Source organism: Erinaceus europaeus, chromosome 4 (genome assembly GCF_950295315.1).
Source record: "Erinaceus europaeus chromosome 4, mEriEur2.1, whole genome shotgun sequence".
In the NCBI taxonomy this organism is placed as follows: domain Eukaryota; kingdom Metazoa; phylum Chordata; class Mammalia; order Eulipotyphla; family Erinaceidae; genus Erinaceus; species Erinaceus europaeus.
In genome coordinates, this window is record NC_080165.1 from 92,447,961 (window position 1) to 92,468,562 (window position 20,602).

General features: G+C 34.0%; 1 protein-coding gene across 8 annotated transcripts in view; it reads left to right on the forward strand.

The window, feature by feature from the left end:
• Positions 1–20,602, forward strand: part of PKHD1 (PKHD1 ciliary IPT domain containing fibrocystin/polyductin) — a 617,401-nt gene that overhangs the window by 579,746 nt on the left and 17,053 nt on the right. For 6 of the 8 annotated variants that reach the window (XM_007516520.3, XM_060190048.1, XM_060190049.1 and 3 more), the window contains 5 exons: positions 296–431; positions 1,875–1,962; positions 8,694–8,801; positions 12,879–13,037; positions 15,037–15,159. In XM_007516520.3, the coding sequence (XP_007516582.1) occupies positions 296–431; positions 1,875–1,962; positions 8,694–8,801; positions 12,879–13,037; positions 15,037–15,159 (614 nt within the window). Of the gene's footprint in view, positions 1–295; positions 432–1,874; positions 1,963–8,693; positions 8,802–12,878; positions 13,038–15,036; positions 15,160–20,602 lie in introns of those variants that run through there. The other 2 variants (XM_060190053.1, XM_060190054.1) reach the window with 1 other exon arrangement.

The window sequence follows — 20,602 nt, forward strand, 5'->3', positions numbered from 1 at the left end:
AAAATATATATTATATATATCAATGTGTTTTAGTCTTGCAAGTTGCATTTTTGGACAAAGAATAATCATAATAAAAATTTAGTTCATAATTCATGTTACTTCTTATTGAACATAGCTAATACATTCTTTATTATAGCTAAGAAAATACATGAAATGAATGTATAATTATTCTTTTTGGTTATAAGAATGTATTATTTTTATAGTTTATTACTGTTTCTAGAAAGAAAGACATTTAAGTATTTAACTGCATGAGTTATGATGGAAAACATTCATTCTTTTTTTTTCCTTGTGTCAGAAATACAAGCAATTTTAAAACTGGGAATTTGATATATGTTCGGCCTTATGCTCTTTCAATCTTAGTCCAGCCATCAGATGGAGATGTAGGAAAAGAGCTTCCAGTTCAACCACATCTTGTTTTTCTGGATAAGCAGGTAACTTGTCAACCAGTAGCATTTTTTCTTTAGCACAGTGTTCAACACCTGGTTTTGATTTTGCTATCATGATATGCATTTACAGAGTGTTCTGCTCTGTTATATTTGCTACTCTTACAGCTTGTAACTACTTTTATCATTTCCTTCTACTTCTCTACCTGCCTCATTTCTATTTTATATGAATATCCAGAATTTGATTAATGGTGAAATAAAATTTTGAGACATTTTCTCTCCAAGAAAATTCTTTAAAGAAGGTTTTTCTATCTTTTCTGAAATCTAATCCTCTCAAAGAAGCATATCTATACCTGGATGCATGTTTTTGTATACTAATGTAGAAGTTTATAGCAGTATATATGCATTATAGTATTTATTTATTTATTTATTTATTTAATTCAGAGCTTTGTGCATATGGTACTAAAAATCCACTTCTTCAGCACAATTTTTATTTTACTTTGAAAGGCAGACAGTGGGAGAGATAATTACTCTAAAATGTTTCTCTACCATATAGAGTTCCATCCATTTTGTTGTTGTTGTTTTAATTTTTTTATCTTTATTTATTTGCTGGATAGAGACAGTCCGAAATTGAGGAAGGGGGTGATAGAGAGGGAGAGAGACAGAGAGACACCTGCAGCACTGCTTCACCACTTGTGAAGCTTTCCCCTTGCAGGTGAGGGCCAGGGGCTAGAACCTGGGTCCTTGCGTACTGTAACATGTGCGCTCAACAGGTGAGCCACCACCTGGCCCCGTTGTTGTTGTTTTTATACTGTGCTGGGGATTGAACCCAGGGTTTCATGTGTATAGGGCATATTCTTTATCAGCTAAATCACTTCCAAGACCTCACCTTATGTCTTTTATATGAGTTAAGTAAATCATCAATAAGAGATTTAAATGCCTATTTTTAATTTCAGTACATGCCTTCTGATTTTATCTTTTTTTATTTACTAAGCTTATTAAGGGGTAGGGTTATATAATCATTAAGCCATTGTTTATTCTTTAGTAGCACATCCCCTGGCATGTTTGCAAAAGGAAAGTCATAGGAATGAGGTTCACACTTAAAAATCCATATGTTTTTAAATGTATTCTGAAACTCCATCAAGTCTGTCCTGTGTTCTTTTCTTAACATTTCCACTGACATTAACCTTCAGAAAATAATGCCGCTTTTCTTTTTTAAAAAATTATTTATTTACTATGCTACTTTCCTTTTTATAAACCCGGCTTTCCTATATCTCTCCCTCTTACCTCATTTTTTTTTGCTTTAATATTTGCCATTTTCCTCTCTCAAGAGCTAATTTTGATATAATTAAATATAAGAAAGAAAACACTTCATTTTCTACTATTTAATTATGACTATAAACATTATTTTATAAAAGATTCTCTTTGGATCTGCTTATGCAACTATCTTCTGAATCAAACTTTTTCTTGTTTTTAAAAATGTGTTTCCAGAATCAGAGAGTGGAATCCTTGGGGCTTCCCTCAGAACCTTGGACTGTTTCTGTTTCACTGGAAGGGAGACCGGGTTCTATGCTGAAAGGTTGAGTATCTACGACATTTCTGATAACTATTACTTCATTTGTACAGAACAATTTTTAACTATCTGTCATTCACAGTAAGGTTAACAATACTTGATATATTCAGTAATTTGGAATAAATCTCCTTCATTATCATTGTACTTTGCCAGTGTCTGTGAAAAGGGACATCAGGCAGGTAGCAAACATTTAAGGAGTCACCTCCACCTCTCTGTTGCCTAACAAAGAAGTATTTCCATCTGGCAATAGCCTATGTTTTGTCTAAGGGGAAGAACATGGGCATTTTTACTTGGTTTCAAATCTCAGTTTTACTACAGATAGCTCAGTTCCCCTGAGACTAAAGATTATCTCATTCAGAATAGCAAGGTGAAATTCACAAGTATAATGAGGTTACTATAAGGAAAAAGGAACTCCCTTTCCGTGTTCAGAAGTACAAATATGACCACCAATGCAGAGTGCCTGGCCTGGAACTGGACCTCTGAGTTCATTTTCCTTTCTCTGCTTTAATCCTTGTTTACCTTCTTCTTTAACCCGCATGCTATAGCTAACTGCATTTGCTTTCCCTGGAGCATGTGCATTTTTAAAAAATGAAATAATTTTAAAATTCATATTTTTTAATCCTTATCCCAAGACAGTTTAAAAGAGTCTCAAGACTACTATCTTTTCTACAGAGAAATAAGCAGAAATAATATATTTTTAATGGGAAAATATCTTTTAGTTCTAAATTTCTGATTGTCTTATAATAGAAAACCATTAGAATTGCAACATACTGAAAAATATGTGATGATCCCCATATGGGCCGTTATAGATTTGAATGCCCAAGTAGTATCCCTGCCATTAAAACTATGTCATTTTGAAGTTTAAAAGAGTTCATACTTTCTATTATAAAGTGGTTTTATCTTTATGTTTTTACATCTCAAAATAGCATAATGTGTAAGTGAATAATGTGTTCAGGAAACAAAGGCAGCAAAGAAGTTTGGTGACTGAGTGAGATAGGGAGAGAATGAATCAGAAAGCCAGGCAACAGGGGCAGTGACTTTTAGTGGCATAAGTATAAGCTCTCTTTTTTTTTAACAACTGTTATAAATAAGGAAGTTGTCTTCTTTGCATCCTCTTGAATGAAACTCGAAGACATTATATTGAGTGAGATAAGCCAAAAAAGAGAAGTGTGAGTACCAAATAATCTTACTTATTAGCGAACTTAATAAAATAAGGAATAAGGAGGAAAGAGTACAAAGAGAAACATGGACTGGACATGGCGTATTGCATCAAAGCAAAGGACTCTGGAAAAGGATGAGGAGGGAGGAAAGGAAGAAAATGTTGGGGGCCTGGAACATAATGAAATCATATGCATAATTCAGTGACTTCACTGTAAAGTGTTAACAGCATCAATAAAAAAATAATAAAAGCCCTTCCTTAGTTATGGCTTTTAGGAACACATGCCTCCTCTGTGGGAAGAGAAGTAAGATTTTCTTATATCTTTTCTTCTATCTCTACAGTATTTGTACTTGAGGGAAAGAGCTACAGAGATGGGAGAATGAGGCAGGGATGTTTTTCTTGCCTAGTGTAACATTGGAGGTTAAGGATTTTAATATAGCTAGGGTGTTTCACTCTTGTAGATCACCTACTCACATTCTTTCTTTGTCCCTCTCTCACTGTACTTACTTCTGAAAGTTTCTTCCTTCTGGTAACACTTGACAGAACTCTAATTAACTTAGCTTTATCCCTTTAAAAATAATGATGATAACTGAAATAAAAAGTATAACTTCATAAACTTCCCATATTTCCCATACTTTCATTAATATGTGTCTTTTGCACACTTAGGAGAAAGTAACGCTCATATGGCTTATATTTATGTTCTTTTTTAAAAATCAAATACTGAAGTCTAAAACTTCTTGGGTTAAATTTCCAAGGAAAGAGGTCATCTCAAAAATGCTCCTTGTAAAATGATGGGCAAAAATAAGCACATGATAAGAAAGTAAAGTAATAAAGCAAAATTATTCAAGAAGGTAAGCAAAGTTATGCAGGGTTGGCCAATGTGAAAATATTCAAAATATGCATTATGAGTAGACCTTGTCATTCTAGTCATTCTTTTAAAAATATTTATTTATTTATTTACCCCTTTGTTGACCTAGTTGTTTTATTGTTGTAGTTATTATTATTGTTATTGATGTCATCATTGTTTGATAGGACATTAAGAAATGGACAGGAGGGGGGGAAGACAGAGAGGAGGAAAGAAAGACACACACCTGCAGACTTGATTCACTGCCTGTGAAGTGACTCCCTTGCAGGTAGGGAGCTGAGGGCTCGAACCGGGATCCTTAAGCTGTTCCTTGCACTTTGGGTCATGTGTGCTTAACCTGCTGCGCTACCGCCAAACCCCCTCTGGTCATTCTTTAATGCCATTTAGCCACAGCTGGCATCTCCACATGGAAAGTGCATAATATTTTTTTTTTATTTTCTTATGTCAAACAATAGTGCAGCATAAAAAATAATGTCACTTTTTTATGTTCTAGAAATATGTACAACTGTTGTACTCACCTGACTAATGAAACTCATCTACCTTTGTATACAACTACAGATACCTCTGATACTGCATCTCTCTTTTTATTTTTTGGGGAGGCAGATTAGATTCTTGAACATGTACAGTTTCACTGGCAGACTGTCTCTTTCAGATAGACAGATAGATAGACAGACAGAAACTACAGTGCCGAAGCTTCCTCCTATGACTTAGTGATCCTATGAGGTATGCTGTGGACTCATTTCTGCTTTTCACCCTATCCAGTGAGCTCTCTCACTAATCTCACTGTTCTACAACTTGTCCACACTCTAAGCCTTACACACACTGCATACCTTACTTCATACCCATCTTTGTTCTTTCAAGCTCCTGAAAATATTATCCTCTGGATGGTAGTTCATAGCCACAAAACTTTACCTCTCATATTTCTTACATCTGGGAAGTCTAGGATGGCATTTGGGGTTGGGGAAGTCTCAAATTAATTCAGTTATTTATCAAGTACCTTCTTCCTGTCTTAGATACAATCACTTTTCTATTGTGTCTTTACAAGGTGAAATGGGGAGCATGCTCTCCAAGATCTATTTTATTAGAGCATTAATTGCTTTCATGAGAGCATTTATCTCATTATCTAGTTACCTCAAAATGCATCACATTTGGAAATTAAGTTTTAGCACTTGGATTTTGTTTGGGTACAGTCTATAGCAAAGCTTACCTGTACCCAGTATCTTATTTCTACTCTATCCTATATCCATGTATTTTTTCAAAAAAAGCTATCATGGTGGCCGAATGCACATAATATAAAACTTAATAGTTTAACCCTTTTATGTGTATAGTTCAGGTACCCATATTCCTAACCTTACTCAGACTCCATACCTTCCTCTGCTCCACTGCTGACATACATAGACCACCTCCAAAATCCTTCATTATTTTTCTTTTGGTTACCCCAAGGATATCATCTCACTAGCTATGAATAAATCATATTGTGATCATGCACATGAATGATTTATAAAACCATTTGTTATTTTAATCTATTATTATTATCACCAAGCTACTTTCATACTATAGATGGCCACTCTGGATGATTATGGTCACCCTTGGGAAACTCAATGGGTGACCATATCATATGAGTACTAGATTTATATTACTTCCACTCACATACTGCTTTTGGTATGAAATGGGAAACATTTCTGTGTGGATTTGTTTTAGAATACGTTTGTCGCACACACACTCACACGCGCATGCACACACACAGAGGGAGAAAGAGAGAGAGAGAAAGAGAGATACCGTTTTATATGATTGAATGTATCATGAAATGATCTTGAACCACTTCTTAAATTCAGAAAGAATGGAACTTAAACAGTTTATGATGAGTTGCTTAACTTATTCCAAGTATTTCCTGGAGAAAAAGAAAAAAGAAATACCAAAAACATATAAATAAGTCTAGTTTAAATTTTTCATCATGCTCTTTACCTTCACATTATTTTTTTCAATGTCTCTCTCAGTAAAGAAGAGATTATAATCTGTCAACAAATATCTGATTTATACACTCAAAATGACCATTGAAAGGTCATCCAGATATTTAATTATAGAAATTATAGGAAAAGTATGTTTTATTGTCATAATCAAAGATTCATCATTTCAGGATGATTTGTGGAAAGAGACAGAGAGAGAGAGAGAGAGAGAGATTTCAGTTTTTTTGAATACTCATGTGCTGCCAGCCTGAATCCTTTACCTGAATCATGTTCAAGTTCAAGTTCAATCAAGTTCAAGACTGAATCATGTGCATAATAAAGTAGGTTCCCTCTGGACTGGAGTTGGTGTATTACACCAAAGTAAAAGATTCTGGGGGTGAGTGGTGGAGAGAATGCAGGTCTTGGAAAAGGATGACAGAGGACCTAGTGGGAGTTGTATTGTTATGTGGAAAACTGGGAAATGTTAGGCATTCACAGACTATTGTATTTACTATTGAATGTAAAACACTAATCCCCCAATAAAGGAAAAAAAGCTAAAAAAAAAAAAAAATAAATAAAGCAGGTTCCCTGCCAGGTAGACTATGTCACTGAATTCAGGAAAAATACATTTTCAACATTAAAAATAATCTCAACATTTATGTTATAACAGTTTGTAAGTGTTTAAAGCTAGAGGTGTGAAAGAGAGTTGTTAGGGTATTTGGGGTGAAAAGTAGATTCATCAACTATATACCCTGAAGAACTACATTCAAGTGGCATCCACGGTAATCAATTACAATCTTCCTTCAAGCTCAACATGTCATCTCATCCCAAGCTCCTGCAGTCAGTATATTGTTTATACTGGCTTGATCAAAGAGCCTGTCAATAACATTTATATATTTTACAATTCCCATTCTAGGGATATGATGAACCCTGGAGTAATGTACTGTACTTGGCAACAACTGCCTCAGCTTTGGGGCACATATGCTTCAAATTTGAGGATATCATAGATATATATGGGAATCTTTGTAGAGATCTCTGAGGCAAGCTGGTATTTAAAGCAAAAAGCAAACCCATTTGGAGCTAAAGCACTTTCTATTAGGCAGTTTGGCGGCTGTTGAATGAGGCAGACTCACTGTGCTCGACGGACACATTTCGATTAAATGCTGTTTTGTGTTCTTCCAAAAATGAGAACAATAAGGACATTTGTCAAAGGAAAAACTGCAGCAAACAGTTTCATGTTGAACATCTGTACTCTGCAGTTCATTGTTTGCAAGAGTTTATTGACCATAATTTTGATGCATATAGGTTTTAAAGAGTATAAACTACATTTATCTTGGGTGCCTATCATTTATTTGAGTCCTGGCTTATTTATTTCCATCTTTCCTGGGAATTTTATTTATTTTGAGACTCTGAAGAGATGAACAAAAAGATTTTTTCAAAAACTGAAGTTTTTGTTAGCTCTGCAAAATTGATGCGGGAAGGCAATGTTTTCACAAAAATAATTGAATTGAAAAATGTTTGACACTAAGCACATCATATTTTTATGGTATCTTTCAGCCTTTAAGATCTCTAAACAATTTATAAACTTGAAGTTCTATCTTCTAACTCACTGTCCATCATAGCAACCATTATGACATTTCCAGAGTAAAATGTAGCACTTTTTAATTAGCAAAGAAATTTGAGAATAGTAGAGTCAGATGACTAACAAATATTATTGTGAATGTTATCTTGAATTAACTTCTTTTAGTTCATTTTATAAATAGATGCCAGCCTTTTCTCTTTTCTTCATTTTATATAAGTTAAATATAACCCAGGCCATCAATATTTTAAAATCAGGATAGTTTATAGCAACCACAAATTGATGCATTGCTATGGTCCTAATCTATAGGCATGACTCTGCTACCCATTAAACTAAACAGAAACATAAAAAGAAACTCACTACTTAAAAAAGTTATTGACTTGGGAGTTGGGCGGTAGCACAGCGGGTTAAGCGCACGTGGCACGAAGCACAAGGACAAGAGTAAGGATCCTGGTTCAAGCCCTGACTCCCCACCTACAGCAGAGTCACTTCACAAGGGGTGAAACAGGTCTGCAGGAGTCTTTCTCTCCCTCTCTCTGTCTTCCCTTCCTGTCTCCATTTCTTTCTGTCCTATTGAACAACTTCATCAATAATAATTACAACACTAAAACAACAAGGGCAACAAAAAAAGGGAATAAATAAAGAAAGAAAAGAAAAAGATGTTTTAAAAAAGTTATTGACTTTCTGATTTGAAATATTTAATAGTCAAATTGTCAGTATTTAGTAATGGAGAATAATTGAAATTGAAATCTGGATGATTTGAGCTCTAACCCCAGTATCAATTAATCTATCCTTTCATAAGCCTGTTTTGTGTTCATGTATATATATTGTGTGTATGTGTATGTATATATATACATATATATATGTATGTATATATATATACACATACACACAAGCTTTTGTTGTTTACTTTATTTTCACTTATGTATATACTGCAATCCCTGGTATAGTAAATGTCAGTATATGCTAGACAATGATATTGTTATTTAATCATTATATCTTGGGCTGTTTACCACCAAGACTTGTCTAAGAAAACTCTGATAATTTCAATTACCTCTTTTTTCTATAATTTAAATTTTATCTCTACAGAGAAAATGAAAGAATGGTTCTTATGTAGGTAACTAACATCTAGTGTGTGTGTGTGCACACACACGCGTGTTTTTTTTTTTTGTATTTTTTTTCTTTTAGGGTGTACTCAGGCAGAAACTCAAGATGGTTATGTGAGCTTCTCCAACTTGGCAGTTCTGATCTCTGGGTCAAATTGGCACTTTATTTTTACTGTCACTTCCCCTCCAGGTAACTTCATCACAGTGTTCTTTTATTACCTATTCTTTTGGAATAAAAGTAGATCCTCTCCTTTATAATGGGAATGGCTTCTACCATGAATAAGAAAGAAACTATGCTAGTTTAGTGAAAAAAAATTTATTTGTTATGTCATTAAGTGTGAGAAACAAGATCCCACATAGAAATTAGTCTCAACATATTCTGAAAAGTAAGAGTAGAAATGTACGTTACTTTTGTTAAAATTTGCTTTTTTCTTTTTAAAAATGATTACATTTGTTGATATCTTGTTTTATATCAATTTAAAAATAAAGTTTATAACAGAGTCCTGGGAATTTGAATATTATGAAATCTTATCTTTTAGTCCTTCCATCCTTAGCCAATGCCTCTTCCATAAGTAGTATGGAAATCGTTGATGTCTTGACTCAGTTACAGAGAGATACATTCAGTACACATAATCCTTGGTGCTCTGATCTCTTTTTTCTCTCTCTCATTCTTGCATACATACATTAACATTGTAGGCATAAGATTTATATAAACTGCTTATCTGATTCAGTTCTTGACAAAGCACTAGGATTAACTCTTGGGGCAGGTAAGTAAGTACCCTTGAAGAAGAGTATCTCCATACAGTTAACCAAGGTCTGAGTACTACAGTAACCACAGAAGAGTGCTATTAGAAAGAGGGAAAGAGACAGAGAGACACCTGCAGAGTGCTATTAGAAAGTGCTATTAGAAAGAGGGAAAGAGACAGAGAGACACCTGCAGCCCTACTTCACCCCTCATGAAGCTTTCCTCCTATAGGTGGGGACTAGGGCTTGAATCCAGGTCCTGGTGCACTGTGCACTTAACCAGGTGCACCACAATCTGGTCCCTCTCCTGTATTATTTCTATGGGGTATAAAGTCATGTCTCCTACTGAAAAAGAAGTAAGAATACAATTTATTTTTATTTCTCTATAAGGGAAACAATGACTTACAAGTCAAAGAATGCAAATTAAACTTACCATTTTTAGTAACTGAAATATGATACTTTTTTCCACTTAGAAAAATGCTTTAAACATGTTATGCACAGATGTAGTTTACTAGAAATAAAATCTTGGGTGGTGGAACACCTGGTTGAGCACACATGTTACAATGTGCAAGGACCTGAGTTTGAGCCCCCCAGTCTCCATCTGCAAGGGTTGGGGGGTGAAGTAGGGCTGCAGGTGTCTCTGTCTCTCTATCTCTCCTTCCCCTCTCAATTTCTGCCTGTCCAATAAAATAAATACAAAAGAAATAAAATTTTATCTAAGTGTAACTGTGAAAATTCTAAAATTACTAACACCTCACTGGAACTGAAAATTATCAAATTTGCATATTAGAAATCATTAACTTTTGTTAGAGAATTAGTCTAGTATTTAAGACATACAACCATGAACAATTAATGCGCAGGTATAATAAGGAGAAGTTTTAGAAAGTATGTTGTGATGATTATTACTGAACTTAAACATCTTAAGTTTGTAAATGGCAAAAGAAAATTTTTATGTAAGGTATCATAAGTCTAAGAACAAATCTTTAGTTAGGACAAGATGCTATTTTTCTCTCATGAAAGTTAGACTCAAATATGATAGTGTGCTTTTCAAAAAGTTAGCTTATTTTCAAGAGAATATATAGTTTTTTTTCAAATAGTTCCTTAACTCACTAATAAATGAATCTAAACAATAAAACTTTTGACATAAGGGAACTTTTGCTATATGTCATCTATTCAAGCAAGACTTTCTGTGATAAATTTGATAAACTAGATAGAGGGTAGCATGATTATTATCTTTGAGGTTATATTTCTATCAGACAAATAACATTTGCAATTTACCAATCATATACAAATTAGCAAAACTAAGGCTTTATAAAATATTAAGTCAAACAAAAGCCTTTATCCAGAAATCTTGATAAAGTTTTGGATGATTTTTTTTCACATAGAAAATATTTAAAGTTCAGGTAATATGAATATAAATATTAATTTAATGTAATTAGAAGGCAGATAGCCTTCTAATACCTATGAAGACATCTTTTATTTTTATTTTAATTTTTTTACCAGAGCACTGCTCAGCTCTGGCTTATGGCAGTGTGGGGTATTGAACCTGAGACTTGAGAGCCTCAGGAATGAAAGTTTCATCTTTGCATAACCATTATGCTATACCCCTACCCTATAAAAAGACATTCTAATGTAAGAATAGGTCCATAAACATGTTGGTATCCTTAGCCATGAACTTTCCAAGGATTATGCCGTGGCTTGAGTTTTTAAGTGGATATGTTTTTGAATAACACCTGCAGAGATAGATATTTTGCCCTGTACTCATCAGGTACTTAAAAGAACTTTGTCTTCTAATTTCCACAGTAGTTAAGGCAAACCAAATAAACCATAATGAGGATATTAAACATTTACTAAAAATCTCCTTTATACTTTTCCTCTCTTCACATTGTGCAAGCTCACTACTGCAAAGGCCTACAACCACTGATTATTCTCCACTTTTATTGTTTTGTATCTTTATTTATTTATTGGATAGTGACAGCCAGAAATTGAGAGGGAAAGGGGTGATAGGAAGGAAAAGAGACTGAGAGAGAGACCGGCAGCCCTGCTTCACCACTCACAAAGCTTTCCCTTTGCAGGTGGGGACCAGGGCCTCAAACCCAGGTCCTTGAGCACTATAATGTGTGCTCAACTAGGTGTGCCACCACCCAGCCCCCACAATATACATACTCTTTAGAGATGGGCTTTTCTCATTTAGCATGTTGCTTTGATGTTCATTTTAGTTGTAAAATGTTTCTCTCCCTCTTTCTTCTCTCAATATTATTCTCGCCCTCCCTCTTTCATCTTTCGTTTACTTTATTAGCTTATCTTTATTATTCTGTCTTTGACTAAGTTGTATTTTACTATGTGGATAAACCACAGTTAATTCATTCATTTCCCTGTTGAAGAATATTTGTCTCAAGGTTTTGGTGATTATGACTTTGAGATGCTATAAACATTTGTATGTAGGATTTTTTGTGTCTGAAGAATCTTCTTTTATAGATTATTTGCTCTAGAAATAGTGGAGTGAAAACAAATTTCTTCAGTCTATGAGAAAGTCAATGATTTATATAAATTCTTAGAAGTTATCCAATTTGGCCCATCACCCTTAGCTAGTGTAGCTCTATCTACTCCCCACTATTCAATCAGCAGTTTACCAAATACCAGATTCTCGTGATCAGTGGTGATTATTTTGATTATTGGGTAATATTCTCCATGTACCTGCTTCTGTGTACTGCTTTTTACACCATAATTATGACCAAAGTTTTAAAATATACTGAATTTGTCATCAGAATAGCTCACTTGGATAGTGCACTATACTGTTATGTGCAAAACCCAGATTGGAGCCTTCCTTCATTGAATTGAATGAAGCGTTGGTACTGTGTTGTTCTGCATTGCTTCCTGTCTCTGTCAAATAAATAAATAAATAAATAAATAAAATGTATTGTATTTTAAATAGGATTCACATCAAAAAAAAGTAGTTTTATATATTATAGAAAATTGTTCCTTTTCTTTTTAAAAACTTTTTAAACTTTATTTATTTGTTATTGGGTAGAGACAGAGAGAAATTGAGAGAGAAAGGGGGGATAGAGAGCAAGAGAGACAGAGACACCTGCAGACCTGCTTCACCACCTGTGAAGCGACTCCCTGACAGGTGGGGAGCCAGGGGCTTGAACCGGGATCTGACTGGACCTTGCACTTTGTGCCATGTTCACTTAACCCACTGCTCTACCGCCCGACTCCCCAAATTGTTCTTTTTCTAATTAGTAGAATGTAAGAATGAAATTTTTACATAAGTAGAGAAGGAAGTTCTGAAAATAAGAAAATTCACATACATTAGTAATTAATAAAATTGGAAAGAACAATTCTATGTTTTGCTGGAATCTTGTAGTTCTCTAGAAATAAATATCTTGGGTTTGTCACTGATTCACTTATTTAATTTCATAAATACTTATTGAACCCAGTACACACCACATATATTCTTGTAGGTATATCATTTTCATAAAACCGTAATTTATTACTATATTATTATTGTAATTTTTTACAGGGGTCAATTTTACAGCTCGATCTCGGTCATTTACTGTCTTGCCTGTAACAAGGAAAGAGAAGTCAGCCGTCATTTTGGCTGCTTTGCTGTGTTCACTGGTTTCTTGGCTGGCTCTCTGCTGTTTGGTATGCTGCTGGTTAAAGAGAAACAAAAGCAGAAGTATGTAGATTTTTGCTGGAATGAAAAAATCTAGGAAAAATGCCATTGTATAAAGTATATTAATGATTTTCTGTCTTCCCCCTAAGAGATATTTTTATGAGTCTCTACAGCTTATTAAACCAAATGGAGCCAATATGTTCAATTCATACAATAGAGACAAGAATTGCCTAATCTTAAATGATGATAGCAATAATTATGATAGCTCATATTTATTAAATATTATGTACCAGGTTCTAAGTACTTCAGATACATGGATTTATTTAACACTCACAACAACCTTGTAAAATGAGTACTTCTTAGTATGTCTATGTTAGAGAGGTGGAGTGTGAAAGCTAAGTAACTTTCCCCAAATCACCCACAAGGAAGAAATCAAGAACTTAACCTCTTCTACATTCCACTCTGAAACATTTTGCTCCATTGCTAATCAACCTCCCATAAGATGAGGTTAAAAAAAAAATAGACACCACTCCCTATTCTTCAGAAAAGTGAAGAGAATGGTGTCTTTATCTCTAGCAGCATATTTACCCAGAAGCACATCATCTATTTACACTCGAAGCATAGAGAAATCACTGGAGGAAGGAGACTCTGTGGAAAAAAAAAGTTTCTTGTTAGTATTTTCTCAGAGTGAGAGAAAGGAAGTAAATAAAATACTAACTAATTATTAAACTCACATTATACTTCTCATACTATCAAATGAATGGAAGAAACGTTTGAGAGAGGCCAATGGACTAAAAATGCAACAGTGAGTCAAGATGAGGAAAGGCAAAAGAAAGATCAGAAGTAGGTTGATGCTGGAAAATCAATTTACTATTTGGGCTTCTTACAGATGATAGGAAAAGTAAAATTCCACCAGATCCACTCTTTGTCTTGAACCAAGCTTGAATCTGATACCATAGATGTATGTATTTCTGGTTTAAAATGAAAGGACCTTACATAATTTTTAATTTCTTGATTCTGTGAGGTAGTTTATTTAATTCCCATTTCTCTTTTTATAGCCAATAATATCAACAGGCACACAGAGCCCTCCCACTCATCTTTGCACACTCCATCTCTTCACATCTTTTTCCCCCAGTTCTTTTGTGCATTTAGTAATATGTCAGTTCTCTCATTTTCCTCTTTCTTTAACATTCAATTCTGTGAATTTATTTTCTAGCTTCAAATTCCCACCGGAAACACAGCCTTTTCTTTAAAAACACTGAGTCAGAACATAATTCACTGTGTAGAGTACATGCCTTGCCTTGTGATTGACTTGGCACCAAGAGATTCTCTAGAACTATGGTGTCTCTCCTTTTATTTCTGTCTTTCTATATGAGGTAAAAATATGAAAATGTTGTTTCTGAATCACAAAAATTGTGAGTATGTGAAAATTTGACTACACAGAGAAAGAGACAGAGAGAGTTAGAACTGTTTAAAAACAATTTTATAGTAGTCACCACTGTATGACTAATTATATTTACCCTTTTATATCTTAATGAGGTTTTTCAAATTTCTAAAATCAGTAATAATTACTTTATAGTCATAAAATATACTTCCCCATCAACTTTGTAAAACATGATTCTCAGATTTAGTTATAAATCTGCGTCAGACCATGTTACCATTTCCATAATTGTTAAACAATGTTACGTATATGTATCATTGTGTGTTTAATGTATCAGTATTTCCAAATTAGAAATTAAAGTATTAAATTTGTTTATTGACATATTTAAAATAACAGTAATGCATTTGTTAGATGTATGGTTAATATATTATTTACTTTTATTTATATATATATATTTTTAATTTTTTATAATTTTTAACATATAGAGCCAAAAAATGTTGAGTAATCATGAACCTAAAGGCTGGAATAGTTCAGATGAAGTGTTGGGGGGAGTCTCCGTTTTGTAGATAGTAGTCCCACCTTAGTTATATTCCAAAGAGCCCATATGAATCTAAACTTATTTAAAGATAAAATGTCAATAACAGAACAACAAAGCACTTACTACTTCCTTCATTAATATAGAAATTAAAAATGAAGAAATCACTGAACCCCAGATTAATGATCAAAAGAGTCATCTCCATATCTCATCAAAACAGCAAGTCTCACAAGTAGATATTATGAAAGAAGATACCATCATGAGAGAAGGTAAGCTTTGACAGTTGGCATGATTCCTCTCAGAGAACCAGGATAGGTGAACTTTAACATCGCTGTCTACTGGGTTATCAGTTTCTGAGTTAATTTAGTGTGTACTTCCTCTTTGTTATTTGTTATTATCAAGGGAATTATACCCTAACATGATAATATATAAAACCAGATGATGCACTTTGCTATTAGCCAGTTATTCTACTTGACAGTTATGTGTATTTTTTTCTATGTAGAAATTTACTAGTTTCGCATTTGAATTTGTATATAAAGGAAGGGAAAACCAGCATATAGGCATAAAATCTTTCCTTTGGCTATTACAAAGCTGCCATTTTGGCAACATTATTCAGTTGGGAAAGAAGATAATGTAGTTGTCAAATACCAACTATATGAATTAGATTGACTATAGAACCCTCAAGAAATGAGTCAGCTTAGTCAAGCTCTGCTTTGTTGTTTACTTAGACTTTTAACACATTGTATTATTTGCATATGTTGTATATTATGCTAGACAATTTTGTTTGCTATATTGTTAAATTGCCTTTAGTACTGGTGCCAGGAAAATAAAATACAAGCTTTTGCCTCAGATTAATGCTTTGCCCTTGTCAAAACAAGACTCCTAGCCTACCATTTCTCTGAATTTGTGTTTCTGTGAACTAGACAAGCAAAATCCTTAGCAAACAGGATTTGAAACAGTGTGATATGACTTAGGAGCTAGAGAGACTAAACATGTCACTAAGGATAATGATATGCTTTCCCTCCTTTAGCATTCACCCCATCTTTAAATTTTTTCTGTACATATATTTTGTTTTTGTTGCCTTAATATCAATTTTCTGCATGGACATGCTCTTTTATTTTCACTAAATATATTGATTTCTGTTTCTTTACTGCATTGGAAATTTATATAGGATATAATGTTAATATAACTTCTTAGTAACTATAGAGAAATCACTTGGTAAGATACAAAATGAATAGAAGATAAATATTTATTCAGTATTTGTTAAGAGGAAAAAAACCTAATCTCATTCATTGTCAGATAAATGCTATAAAGATGAGTAGTAACTTGTATCAGAGTATAAGCTTGGTGTTAATGACATGTTAAGTCATATAATCATTGTTATAGGCATGGTCTTATGAATTGTAAGACGTTTGCTTTATCCACTACTTACTTAGAGGCTAATGGTATAACCTTTCTTTCCACCTCCTACCACAATCCTCTACCATCCATATTAGATACTCACAGGCTTTTTCGTAAAAGTCATAACGTGATCAGTTTATAATGTCAATTTACTGGATAGTGAAAATGCTCAGTCTCACTAGATCAATATGCTTTGTCCTTTGGTAGTGGTTAGAGGATGCAAAGCGCTTATGAGAAACAGAAAAATCACTTGATCACAGCAAATGCCAAAAGTTATAAAGGAATTGAAGAGGGATATTGAATGTCAAGGAAATAATGAAATAAATTCTATTTATTTAAAACTTAGCAATAACTAGGTGTTTTGTAACTGGCAATAATGTCCAAACCAAAGCAAGAAATGCCTCATTACTTGACTTGGAAGTGCTGCACTTAAGATCTGGATGAAGGTTAGTAGATAAGGAGATAAATCTGCTATGATCCCTAGCAGAGGATTCTGATAACACATGTTTCTATTTTTAAGTTGGATGTCCTGATAAAATGATCTGTTTGATACTTCCATCTTTTTAATCTAAAATCTTCTGGAGAAGCTCTGTCCCTTGTCTCATTCTTGATAATTTATTAATAAGGCACTATGTAAAAAAATGTTCCTTAATAAAACACCCAGGCATTGTGAACTGACTAATGCAGTTAATTTCCGTGGGCAACATGTAGACACCCATATTAAGTTAGGGGAAAAGGTAGCATCATTTTTGCCCCTTGCTGAAGAATACAGCTCTATATGCTATTTTACCAGATTATCTAGTTAGGTTATGGATACATACCAGTATGATCTGATAAGATAGCTTACCTAGAGTACCTAATTAGCCATATGATCCAGCTATCAGCCAAACCCCTACCATAGGTCTATGATATCTTTCCTCTCTGTCTCTTTGTATCTCACTATCTAAAAAAAAAAAAAAAAAAAAAAAAAAAAGTCAGCTTGGAAGCCCCTGTGATAACAAAAACAACATATATGCTACTAGGAGTATTTCAAAAATATCAAAATAAAGATTACATAAAATTCAGTGTGAATTTAGAGACATTTTTCTTTTAAAATATATTAGCTTTCCATTTGTCAGTCACTAAAAATAAATACTTTGTTAAATGAATGTATCAACAAAGAACATAGTCAGCAGCATTTATTGATTAGTGCATATACTTTCTTTAATACATGGATAGAACCACTGTCCTTATTGATAAGTGAGAAGCACTGAGGGAGCATATCCTTTATGTTAGCCCGTCTTTCTGTTTTACATCCCATTTTGACTTGAAAGTTCAGAAAATTTTATTGGGGTTTCCATCCCAAATCTAAGTCTTCCTGCACTGAGTACAACACAAATATGAGTACCTAGGAAAAAATGAATAATGAGTGTGAAGTAAAGGGTAAAGGAAAAATTCATTGTGAAAGAATGCAATGACTAGTGCACACCCAAACTGAAAAATCACAAACACTGCATATATTGATTGTTCCAGGAAATTTTGGGTGTCTAGATATGTTAAGGATAGTGAGCTAGGGGAAATTACACCTGATTGGGTTCAATCTGAACCCTAATAAACTAAATACACTTTTTCATACAAAAGGGATATGAATCCCCATATTTTATCTAATTATCCTAAAACTTTATCAAACCTACCAGTGGGTCTCTATATTGAGCTTGGTGGGGCAATTTGAAATTCCATCTCTTCATTTTAATGGGAATTTACAAACAAGGTGGTGGTGGGAAGGAGGCATGCAGTTCATATTTTATGATGCTATTCTTCCTTCTCTAAAACCCAAACATTCTACTGACTGCCTTAGGAAACATATCTGCTATAAATTCATTTTTATCTAATTTCTCTGAGATCTAAGCTTCCTGTGGAGGTCTAAGATCAAAGGAACTGATTCCTTCTGATGTTTGTGCTGACAAACAATGTGTGCTGACTTAGTTCTGTCTATAACCTCACAGTGGGAGTTGGCCAACTTCCCTGGGTACCATTACACAGTACACTTTCATTTTGACTAGGAACTCTGTCAGGTATGTTGCTGATTGGAGCTGCTGTGTAAATAATTCATCGGAGATTTTTAAATGTTTGGGGCTCTGCAAATGTAACTATGTTGTTAGTCTTTTATAAATAGATGCACATTTGAAGAACAAGGAGAAATAGATTTCTAATCACAGTCTCTCAAAAGCAAGATAGCAAAATCTTCAATGAATTGAAAATAGATGACTTGATAGATTTGATTCTTCTTATGTGAATTTGTATTGGTTTTTTGGAGTAAGAAAATTCAAATACCCTATTCCTTTCAAAAATTTGCATCTGCTTGATAATTTATTATTCGTATTCATTAGTTATTTGCTGAAATTGATAAACTATGCCTTTCTATTCTGGTGGGAGAACTAATGATTGATGGCCCCAAGGTAAGAACTTAGCATAAAACTAAGCATAATAGCATGGCAAGGTTAATAACATAGGAAGTTTCTCCCTGAAGAAACTAAAATGCCCTAATAGTCATAAAAGGAAAAGTGGTCAATAATAAAAGTAGTTTTACTAGTCAGACATACTAAGATGTAAATTTGTGTTTGAGCTGTCAGGAAATAGTTCTGGAAAGAGTTGAAAATTTCAAAGGAAAAATAGAATAGCATGAGAGTTGGATGGGCAATGGTGCACCAGGTTAAGCGCACATAATGCTAAGCGCAGGGACCAACTCAAGGATCCTGATTTGAGCCCCCGGCTCCCCATCTGCAATGATATAGATCTGCAGGTGTCTTTCTTTCTCCCTCTCTCTGTCTCCCCCTCCTTTCTCAATTTCTCTGTCCTATGCAATAATAATAATCATCATAATAATAATAATAGGAAAAAATGGCCACCAGGAGCAGCAGTGGATTTGTAGTGCAGGCACTGAGCCCCAGCAATAACCCCGAAAGCAATATAATTACAACCCTCAGTTTGGTAGCCATGGCAGGTGTATGATAGGTATATGAAGGTTGCATTGCACACAAACAAATAATTAATATATAGTACTCTTTATTCTAGACAAATACTAGTAGCCTTTTTCACTTCAAAGAAGATGTATAGGAATACAAATGAATAAAAATATTAATATAGGATAATCTTGAGTTTCTTTTAATTCAAAGAACCTAAACCTGATCGGGACATAGTCTTTTGGTGGTGGAAATGGAGTTGATGATGATGTAGTTTTTTTTTTTTAATCCTATAATTGTGTGGATCCATTTTGAAACTTGCACTATGACACTTTATATAGGAAATACGTTTATGTAACTACCAATGTATTGTCAAAATGAAAGCCTCTGTTACAGAATATTTTATGAACACAGTGAGATATTTTGGATAAATAAGAACAACTGCAGTGGAAAAGGATATGGTTGGTTTGAAGGTAAGGTATGGTGATACCCATCTTGGGAACAGTGAAGCTATACCCCTGCCATAGCAATGACCTAAATCAGCTTTTTAAAATAAAATGATTAAAATAGTAAAAGAAGGAAAAAAGATTCAATATATATTGATATAATGGAAAAATTACTTCAGGTTTCATTTACATTTTTAAATTTTTTAAATTATCTTTATTTACTTTTTTGGATAGAGACAGTCAGAAATCAAGAGGGGCAAGGGAGATAGAGAGGGAGAGAGACAGAGAGACACATGCAGCACTGCTTCACTGCTCGTGAAATTTTCCCTGTGCAGGTGGGGACTAGGGGCTCGAACCCGGGTCCTTGTGCACTATAACATGTGTACTCAACTAGGTGCGCCACCACCCAGCCCCTTTGTTTACATTTTAAGATAATTTTTGTAAGTTGAAGATAATGGTAATCAGGAAAGATGAAATAAAATATTTAGACTCAAAGTGGGATACAAACAGAGATTTAAACTTTTAATATATAAAATGTTTTATAAGAAAATATGTGTTCGTTATTACAAATAAGAGAATGACTTAGGTTGAACATGAGAGTGTTTTGCAGACACTTTTCATGGGGAGATGAGGAACTGTACCCATGTGTTAACACGTATACTGTAAACCATTAACCCCACTTAAAAAATCTGAGAGAAAAGAACAGAACACCACTCCAAGGGGCCTGGTGGTGGCACACCTGGTTGAGTTCACATGTTACACAACACCACTCCATTTTGTGTGTTAAGATGAAGACTGAACCTGAAGCCTTGAGGTTGCAAGAAATGCACTCTTCTAGCAAAGTCACCTATAGGGCCACCATATATGAAATACTTTAAAGTATTTGGGCACTCGGAAAAATATAAAATATTGAGATTATAAAA